Source organism: Molossus molossus, unplaced genomic scaffold, assembly GCF_014108415.1.
Source record: "Molossus molossus isolate mMolMol1 unplaced genomic scaffold, mMolMol1.p scaffold_m16_p_1, whole genome shotgun sequence".
In the NCBI taxonomy this organism is placed as follows: domain Eukaryota; kingdom Metazoa; phylum Chordata; class Mammalia; order Chiroptera; family Molossidae; genus Molossus; species Molossus molossus.
The window spans coordinates 160583731-160593987 of record NW_023425344.1 but is presented as its reverse complement, the minus strand read 5'-3'; the positions used below and the strand labels follow the sequence as shown (position 1 = coordinate 160593987).

The window sequence follows — 10257 nt, the reverse complement described above, 5'->3', positions numbered from 1 at the left end:
CCTCGCTCATTCAAACCCAGGAGAGGGAGCCACAAACAGGAGAACATCTACACACAGAGAAAATTTGGCAAGCTCCAAAGCCCACTGAGATAGCCAAAATGGTGAAACAAAGAAACAAATGCTAAATGAAAGAACAAGAGACCTCTACCGAAGATGAGATAAATGAGGTGCAGTTAAGTAAGTTAACAGAGCTAGAATTCAGAGCCATGATCTTGAGGAAGCTGAACAGCATGTGTAAGGACATGAGTACCATGAGTAAAGACATAGAAATGTTGAAAATTAACCAGTTGGAAATTAAAAACCACCAAGAAGAAATGAAGAATGACATATCAGAAATAAAGAACACATTGGAAGGTCTAAACAGCAGAGTAGAGGAAGTGGAGGACCACATCAGTGAATTAGAAGACAGGGTAGATAAAAATCAACCAATCAGAAAACCAAAAGGGAAAAAAAAAAAACAATTAAAAAACAGGAAGACAGCTTAAGAAACTGTGGGACAACTGGAAACAGATTTAATATTCACATCATAGGAGTCACCGAAGAAGAAGAAAATGAGCAAGGTTTAGAGAATATATTTGAAGAAATAGTGACAGAAAACTTTCTTAACTTGGTGAAGTAAGAAGGCATTCAAGTTCAAGAAGCACAGAGAGCCCCAAGTAAGAAGAACCCAAACAGGCCCACACCAAGACACATAGTAATCAAAGTGCCAAAAATTCAAGACAAAGAGAGAATCCTAAAAAGCAGCAAGAGATAAACAACAGGTTACCTACAAAGGAAACCCCATAAGGCCCTCAGCTGACTTCTCAACAAAAACACTACAGGCCAGAAGGGAATGGCATGAGGTAATCAAGGTCATGAAAAACAAGGATCTGAACCCAAGACTACTCTACCCTGCAAGGCTATCATTCAAAATAGAAGGTCAAATAAAGAGTTTCCCAGACAAAAAAAATCTAAGGGAATATATTAGCACCAAACCAGCACTGCAAGAAATGTTAAAAGGACTGATGTAATTAGCAGGAGAAATAGGAAGAAAAATAGAACCACACTAAACAAAACTGGCAATAAATAAATACATATCAATAATCACCTTAAATTAAAATGCATTAAATGCTCCAATCAAAAAACACAGAATAGCTGATTGGATAAGAAAGCATGACTCGCCCTGTCCAGTTTGGCTCAGCAGTTAGAGCATCGGCCTGCAGTCCAGAGAGACCCGGGTTCGGTTCCTGCTAAGGCGCGTACCTCGGTTACAGTTTGTCCCCAGCCCTGGTTGGGTTGTGTGGGTGGCAGCCACTCGATGTGTCCCTTTTATGTCAATGTTTCTCTCTTTCTCTCTTCCTCCCCACCTCCCCACCAACCCTTGCCTCTAGGTGCCCCATGATTCTGGTGGTAGGAGACCAAGCATCCCATGAAGATGCAGTGGTCAATAGAAATTTGTAGGGAATTTGGGGTTGGGTGAGGGAAGGTTGGAGTCCTAGGGTGGTGGTTAGAAAGGTATCTTGCCAGGAGTCAAGCTCTGTTTGGGACACAGATAGCAACTTTGGTGCACAAGAGGTTGATTCCTGGTAAGAAGGAAATGGGCAGGGGCTGAGAGGAAAGGAACTGGGGACTAGGTGCTTGGGTCCCTTGGACAGGAGGGGCTACAGGAAGTGTGACCACATTCACTCAGCTTCCTACTTGCTCCAGGTTGAATGTAATTCAAAACTGTCCCCCCCCCCCAGACTTCTTTCCTCAAGGTCAGTCACCCTACTCCATGCCCAGCCTAAGTCCTGGCCCCCTGTCCAGAGCCATATATCCTGAATCCTAGATTCAGCTTCTAGCCTCCAGCATCCTATCTGGGAGCGAGTGGGGTGGATGAAGTAAAAACAAACAAATAAACATAAAAAACTCTAAGGGCCTGGAGTGGGGAAGCAGGGGGAGACCCTTTCTACCTCCCGCTAGCTCACTTGGTTCATGCGTGTATCACTTTTTCTTGGTGACTGTCTCCTGAATAGATAGCCACCTCCAGAGGTCAGCCCCACTCAGGTGAGTAGCCCCAGCCATCTGAGGATTAGTGTCACTGAACTATGCCCTTTGCCACACATCCCATCCCCAACTGGCCAGGGCCTTGGACTCCTGCTCAGCTCGTAACCTCACCTCACTGTCTCCCTCTCCTCATCTTACTTCCTCAGCCAGGCAAGCTGACTGAGGCCTTCAAGTACTTCCTGCAAGGCATGGGCTACAGTGAGTAGAGGGCCAGAGGCTATTATGGAACAAGGGATTGCTGCAAGGATGAGGGATGGCCACTGAGGGAGGAACCATTCTCGGCTACTTCCCGCACTTACTGCCGTCTGCCAAATCAAGCTCACTGACCCCTGGCCCCATCTGGGACTCTCACACCCCACCCTGAGTGGCCAGCCTCTCTCCCTACCTCCTCTTTGCCTGCCTGCTTATCCTTCTTTCTCCACAGTGGCCTCATCCTGCATGACTCGCCTGTCCCGGTCTGGAACAGCCTCCCTGACCAGTGCGGCATCCATTGGTGGCAACCAGTCCTGCTCTCGAACCCTGTCCCCGAGCAGTGAGTCTGGGACTCCCTCTTCAGGGCCCTCAGGGCACACCATGGAGGTCTCTTGCTGAATGGCCCATGTTGCCCTGGTGTGGGACCCAGCCCTCGCCTGGGAGGTGCATGGAACACTGGGCCAGAGTGAGCAAGGGAAGATGGACAGATGTCACCAACATCATGATCTTAAAAAAAGAAGTACAAAAAGCTGACTGAAGTGCCCAAGGACATCTCGTGACCACCCTCCTGCAGGATGCTTCGTGAGGTCACCTAGATTCCAGTTCAGATGGTTCAATACAATCAACAGACCACACCTCATGCATTTTCTCTCTTTTTTTTAATCCTCACCTGAGGATATTTTTCTATTTATCTTTAGACAAAGTGGGAAGGAGAGGGAGGGAGAGAAAGGGAGAGAGAGAAACATCAAAGTGAGAGGGTCACATCGACTAGTTTCCTTCTGCATGACCCTGACTGGATGAACTGCAACCAAGGTACGTGCCCTTGACCAGAAATGAACCCGTGACTCATTGGTCTGCAGGCTAAAGCTCTAACCACTGAGCAAAACTGGCCAGGGGGCCTCATGCAGTTTCTGTAGAGGTTGTTGGGTCACTCAGTTGAATCCAATCTTAAGACTCCTTTAGGTGAGTCACAGCAACCAGGGTTTCCTCTCAGAAATTCCTCCGCCTACATGAATCCAAGAGTTGGGGGAGTTCATTAGACTATATCTGTGGTTCTCTGAGAAGCTTCTCAATGAGTATTAACAATCATCATCAAGGGAGTCTGGCCTGTGTGGGTCATTGGTTGAGCATCAACTCATGCACCAAGAGGTTGCTGGTTTGTTTCCCGGTCAGGGCATATGCCCAGGTTGTGGGTCCGATCCCCATTTGGGGGCGTGCAGGAGATAGCCAATTGATGTTCTCTCTCATCAATGTTTCTTTCTCTCCCTCTCACTTCCTCTCGTTCTAACATCAATAAAAGAAAAAAAAAATCATCAGGGGGACTTCAGATATTTTGTGGCTGTTGCAGGCTGACTTGGGCTCTTGGAGCACAAGAAGTATAAATGAGAAGGCACTTCACAGTATTATTGGCCAGAGTACTGTAGATGGAATATTACAAGGTCATTTGCCAAATCCCTTCATAGAAACCCCGCAGTCAATAATACCCTTTTCTCCGTGAAACTGAGCTGACGACTAATATAACTTGATGGTTAGCGCTGACACACTGACGTGGAAGTGGGGTGTGGAACACGCTCTTGACTCTTGAGCATTTCATCACTCTCATTGGACCACGTACACTTTAAATGCAGGAGGCCAGGATTAGAAGGGGTGAAGGCGTTGGGTGACCATGCACAGGGCAGGTGGCACGTGCTTAATTGCCACACTGAAGAAAAGATGCCGCATAATTGGAATTATTGGCACAACTTGCTCCTAGGTGAACCAAACATGAAGAAAAGGCAAAGAACTCCAACCAGCATCAGCCTGCTGCTGTGCATTATGGAAGGGGAGGCAGGTCTCCTTAGCACAGTCAACTGCACAGCTAACACTGTTATATTAGCAGGGTAATCAGAAGAGGGAGAACATCTCATTTCTGTGTAAAATGTGAGTGTGTGTGTGTCCGTACCTGCCATGGGGTGGTGTGTGAAATGAGTGACAACCGTGTGTGTCTCTCCTATAGATGTCCCTGCATACGAAGCCCAAGAGTTAGGGAGAGGGAGAGATGCTTTCTGCTGGGAGCAAGGGAGGGGGGTTTGTTGTCCTTGACTGACCTCTTTGTTGGTCTTAGACATTCCAGGCCTGCCCATGGTGGTGCAGTGCCCCCCTGTGGTTGTTGTGGTTCTTCCTAACTTTCCCCAGTTCCCAGTTCCCTTCCTGAGTCTCCCAAGGTTCTTTGGTTCTTTGTGATTTTGCACAGTAGTTACATAAGGAGGGCCCGATACCATGGTTGGTGGCTCCTGCCCACTTTCAAGATCAGGGCTTAGAGGCTCACAGGAGAGGTGGGGTGACTTTACAGAAGCTGAACGACAAACTCCTTACTTTTTGTCTCTACTTCAGCCTAGGACTCCCGTTTCTCTCTTCCTCTCAATCTCAAGGTGTTTCCCGATTTTAGGGACAGAAATCCAAGATAGCTAAGAGGCGGTTCAATGGGAAGGAGAATAAAACTGAAGAATGCAGTGATGAGAGCCTTGTGGTGTCCGCTTGAAAACTGTGGAGCTCATGAAGAGATCTGAAAGGGTAATTCCCCGCAGGCACACACAGTGAGACTGTAGCAGAGAGATGGATGTTAAGTTCTAGAGCACTCCTTTCTGAGCCCCTGCAGGCTGGTTGTATTCCTCTACCAAAGGCCACAGCTGTTCGTGGATGACTCCTTCCCTCAGCCTAGGTGACAGCATTGCTATTAGTCAGCCCCAGGCTGTGTACCCTGACCGGGAACTGACCCCGCAACCTCTTGGTGCGTGCGTCAACGCTCAACCACTGAGCCACACTGGCTGGCTGGTTATACATTTTCATTTAGTTTTGCCTTTATCTTAGCTTCTCTCTGGTCCCTGGGTGTGTAAGCTGGGCTGGCGAGGAGGTGTATACATCGTAATTTGTGGGGAGGGTCATGGGGAGGGCGGACGACAGAAATAAAATGAGACAAGAATGAAACTCTGGAGACCTGCCCATGTTAAGGCCTCTTGGGCTTCTTTCCACTGAGAGTATCTGAAGGGGCAGCCTGGTGGGGGGGCCTGAGCTCACCGGGCACACCTTCTCTTTCCCTGTCTGTCCACCAGTCTGAGACATTCCTCCGCCTCATGGGTCAGGGGCTGGGCAGCAGCCGTCCTGCTTCTCCTCAACTCCAGATCATCGGTTTTTGTACTAGGGCAGTTATTAAGAGAAGTGACACGTTGTAGGGGTTACTCACCTGCAAGACAAATGCCCAGCGGGAGGCCCGAGGCAGAGTGGCAGGCGGGCGGGCAGAGGAAAGCCACCGTGTCGCAGCAGAGCCAAGCAATCACCCTCGGAATCTATGGAGCCTTTCTCCCTTCCAAACACTGCTTCTTTTTAATTTTTTTTTATTTAAATTTTTTTCAATTACAGTTGACATGGAATATTATATTAGTTTCAACATATGCACATAGTGATTAGACATTTATATAACTTACACAGTGACTCCCCTTAAGCCTGGTACCCATGGGACACCGTATATAGTTATTATATTATTGATGATATTCCTTATGCTGTATTTTACATCCCCAAACACACTGCTCCGTAATCCGGCAGCACAAGGCAGCTGGGAGACAGAAGCTCAAAGACGAGCACCCATGTCCCTGAGGCCACACAGGATTCAGTGTGAAAAACAGAAACCAGGTGTTGGCCGGCTCCATGAGCCTCATCTCAGGAGTCCGTTGTTGCAGACAACCTTGTTACCAGGGAGTGAGGCAGGTGTGGTTAGTGTAGCAAAAAGCTGGATCCCCATGGTTTCTGTTTTTAAACCTTTTCTCTAACTGCTGGGAACTCTGGCTCAGTTTCTCAGCACCTTTGGGGGGGGGGCAGGTTGCTGGAATTTCAGCAATGATCCCACATCTGGGGACATGGCTACAAATGAGAAAATGGCTCGGGGCTCTGATTCCAGAAGACATGACTGCATCCAACACTCGCCCTTCCCACTCCCCGCCCCACTAGGCGGATCTTGGGTAACCCGGAGAAACGGAGTAGAGCATGCTTGAAGGGGGAGGTAAAATGGACATTTTATTACACACAGTAGCAAAAATGGAACAAGAGTCAAATCTGGGGTGACGGTCTTTACATCAATTCTCCAGTGTATCGGCACTCACCTAAATACACATCCTTTTCTCGGTCCTGGGTGAGCAGTGGGATCTCACTTAGGAAAAGGCGGAACCCAGCTCATGGGGATGATGTCTAGTGAACGCCACGCAGTCTCAGTGGAGAAGTGTCTGAGGGCCAGAGCCATATGGGAGGTGTCTTCTGGGGGTAGGGACAGCATTCTAGCTGGGTCCATCAGAAAAGTCAGGAAGGTCTCAAGCCCACGCGGCAATAATGGCCATGAAGGTAAAACCGCCAACTACACAGGTCCACTTGACCAAAGGGGACTCAGGACCAGATAGCTCCTTGGGCAGAATTTCTAGGAAGGTGACATAAAGGAATGTCCCAACTGCCACCCCTTCTAACACAGCCTGGGCTAAGTTTCCCTCTTTAGGGTCTTCTCCAGCCACAGCCAGCCCTATGATGAGGCCCAGGGGGGACATGACTGCAAATGTCACTATGCAGAACAGGGACCATCGTAATGGAGTGCCTGACCGCACCAGCCGAAGTCCTATGCCAAACACAATGAACACCTTGTGAGCCAGGACAGCAAGACACAGCTGCACGGTAGCTACTACTGTGGTCTGCAGCCCCACAGCCATACCTTCGAACACCGAGTGGAAGGAGAGTGAGAGCAAGAGGACGAGGATTCGAAAGGGACTGTGGGAGGGTAAGGGTGGAGATCCATCCTTTTGCATTTCAAGGACAGGAGCCGCTCCCACTTCCTCCTTGTGCACTTTTGATTCTTCATTGCCTCCAGGACAGCACTGCAATGCCAGGGACTCCAAAAAGAAGATGAAGAAGAAGCCCACAGACATGACAAGCTGTCCGTAGGGATAGTTCACCTGGGAACAGAGAGAGGGGCTGTGGGACGGGAAAGGACAGAGGTGGGGTGGGAGACTGGAGAGAACGGGAAATGTGGGGCTAGAACATCACTAGAAAGGGTAGGCGATGAAGCCCGGAGGAGACATGAACATGCAACAAGAAAACCAGAGGGACCAAGGGTGCAGTGTCAGTAGGGCTGAAATGATGGGGAGCTTGTCTAAGGGTCCAGAGAAAGGAGGACAGAGCAAAGCAAGGGTTCTGTCTGGCGTTCCATACTCCCCAAAGACGAAGCTGGCTCCTCCTTTCCCTACAGTATCTGAGCGGAGGGGCAGAGGGATTCCTGGTGTTCCTCACGTCCTCCCTCAAAGGGTCTGGGTGTGAGGAGTCTCTGGTTCCCTCACCCCAGGTCAGCGGTGGGAGACACTTACATAAGCTGAATTAGCAGCATCAGAAGAATTTCCCTCACTCTCTGTCCTGCCCTAGGGAGAAAAAAGCAGAAATTAAATGTCCTGTCCCTCCAGCTCCACTGCTTTCCTTAAAGCGCAGCCCGGCCTGTTGTCATTCACACAACACAAGCGTTGTCCCCTTCCCTGTCGTTCCACCCACGTCCTTGGCTCCATCACTTCCCCTTCTCCCCTTGGTTCTGCTCATCATTCTGGCCCCTCAGCTGCTCACCCGCAATAGGAGCTTGTGGACCTCCGATTCAACTCCCTTCAGGGCTTCAGCAGTCATGTGCATGAATCCTGCTCCCATGAAAACACCGGCAGAAATGCAGCCCAGGAGGCTGAGGAGCCAGTGGCGACGACCTAATGAACAGCAGGAGTTATAGTCCAGCAGGCAATGAGGACACGGACAAAGGTGACTGAAGAGCAACAGGCAGCACCCAACATTCAAGCTTGGGGACGGCAGGAGGATCAGAGCAAGGTGTCAGGGTAGGGTGACAGGGTGGAGTCAGACTTAGGTTATGGGGGGAAAGATGCCGAAGGGCTGTACCTCTCAAGGCCTCAATCTGGAACCATTTGAAGCAGATGGGAATAAAGCCACAGATCAGGGTGATAATCAGCAGGGCAAATAGGGAGCTAATTTTCGCTCCTAGTAGTGGCTCCATCCTTGGGGTACAGGATAAGCAGAGGCCTCAGAATGACAAATGGAGTTACAAGCTTTGGAGCAGGAGTGGTGCCTTAGGTGGTTCAAGCTGTAGTGTCCACTACGAGTTGGAAGCTGTTGGATCCTCCCTGTGCTACCTCTGCTTGCGCAGCCTTACAAAGCTGACATAGGCCCTCCTCTGGCCCACACTGACACAAGAAACTCCAGACTCCCAGCAGGCACAGTTCTGTGTTCTGTGTTCTACTCTTCAGTTCCATGACTAATCCCAGGGCTGTGGACTCTTATGCCTGGGGCTAGTCTAATCTAGTTTGTGGTAGCTACTCCCCAACTGTTTTGGTTGGGGACATTTGATCTAAGCCTTCCATATCCTCTCCACCTCAACACAAGTCTTTTTAATTTTTTTTTTTTTTTTTTTATCCTCACCCGAGGACATTTTTCCATTTTTTGTTCAGACAGAGCGGAAGGGAGAGAGAGGAAGAGAGAGAGGGAGAAACATCGATGTGAAGGGACACATCGAGTGGCTGCCACCCGCACGACCAACCAGGGCCGGGGACAAACTGCAACCGAGGTACGTGCCCTTAGTGGGAACCGAACCCGGGTCTCTCTGTACCACAGGCCGACGCTCCAACCGCTGAGCCAAACCGGCCAGGGCCAATTTTTTTTTATTATTATTAATTTATTGTTGTTACAGATGGTTCTACTTTTTCCCTCATTGACACCCTCCTCCCCCTCCCCCTCCCCCCACCTCATCCCCAGCATTGTTGTCTATGTCCATGGTTACGCATTCCTGCATCTAAGTTCTGTGGTCTATCTCTTCCCTCCCCCACCCTCACCCCCTCTTCTGAGGTTTTTCAGTCTGTATCCTACTTTTATGTCTCTGGGGCTATTTTGTTCATCACTTTGTTTTGTTCATTATAAGTCAACACAAGTCTTACAGGATGCTGTGCTGATACCTTTCAGAGGGGATTTGAAGCCACCTAGGGGTAAGGATGAAGTGGGGCTGAGGAGTAGTGTTGCCAGCACTGTGGGAACTAGTAGATGGGGGGACTCCCCCTCTCCTGTAACCTGAGAAAAATAGCACCAGGTATGAAAATATTTAGTGGGCATTGAGATTTCTAGTATCACAACATTGGAACTGTTACCACTTCTGTTTGTATTTCCTGATCTATATCGCGGGACAGCGACTGAGAGTTTTAATACAAAAAAAGTTGCTCTAGCTCTGAAACGGCAAGGCCTAGGGGAGAACAGAAGTGAACCCAGTAAATGAAGGACCCTGCCTGACATACAGGGGTAGTTATGGAAGATTCAGTATTGATGGGATCAACTCTTAAAGGAAACTCATGAGGCAAACTTTGGGAGCACAAGAACAGGCATATAGACCAGTGGAACTGAACAGAGAACCCAGAAATGGACTCAAGACAATATGCTCAATTAATATTTGACAAAGGTGGCAGAGCGTACAATGGAATAAAGACAGTCTCTTTAATTAATGGTGTTGGGAAAATTGGACAACTACATGCAAAAAAGTGAAACTAGACCATCAACTCACACCATACACAAGTATAAACTCAAAATGGATAAAAGATTTAAATGTGACTTATGAGTCCATAAAAATCCTAGAAGAAAATGCAAGCAACAAAATTTAAGAGATCATATGCAGCAGAATTTTCACTGATATATCACTGATATATTACCTAAGGCAGCAAAAGAAAAAATGAACACATGGGACTACATCAAACTAAAAAGCTTCTGCACAGCAAAAGAAACAAGCATCAAAATAGAAAGGGAACCCACTATAGGAGACAGCATAATTGCCAATGATACATCAGATAAGTAGTTAATTTCCAAAATATATGGAGTAGTCACACAACTCAACAAAAGGAAGACAAAAAAAGCAATTAAAAAATAGGCATAGGAGCTGAATAGACACCTCTCCAAACAGGACATACAAATGGCTAAGAGACATATGAAGAAATGTTCAAC

The 10257-nt window shown here is 48.3% G+C and overlaps 1 protein-coding gene across 1 annotated transcript; it reads right to left on the bottom strand.

Moving 5' to 3' along the window:
- Nucleotides 1–6557: 6557 nt before the first annotated feature.
- Nucleotides 6558–8275, bottom strand: LOC118623569 (zinc transporter ZIP2-like). Its single transcript, XM_036251570.1, has 4 exons — nt 8161–8275; nt 7843–7973; nt 7596–7646; nt 6558–7187 (listed from the first exon to the last, which is right to left on the bottom strand). The coding sequence occupies exons 1-4, from the start codon at nt 8273–8275 to the stop codon at nt 6558–6560; spliced, it is 927 nt and encodes a 308-aa protein (XP_036107463.1).
- Nucleotides 8276–10257: the final 1982 nt, after the last annotated feature.

What these genes read in the sequence shown, in the direction of transcription:
- LOC118623569 (XM_036251570.1), bottom strand. Translation starts at nt 8,275, where the DNA reads ATGGAGCCACTACTAGGAGCGAAAATTAGCTCCCTATTTGCCCTGCTG. An exon ending in CCAGATTGAGGCCTTGAGAG is followed by an intron (nt 7,974 to 8,160) that starts GTACAGCCCTTC and finishes GCTGTTCATTAG; the next exon opens with GTCGTCGCCACTGGCTCCTC. An exon ending in ATGCTGCTAATTCAGCTTAT is followed by an intron (nt 7,188 to 7,595) that starts GTAAGTGTCTCC and finishes CTCTGTTCCCAG; the next exon opens with GTGAACTATCCCTACGGACA.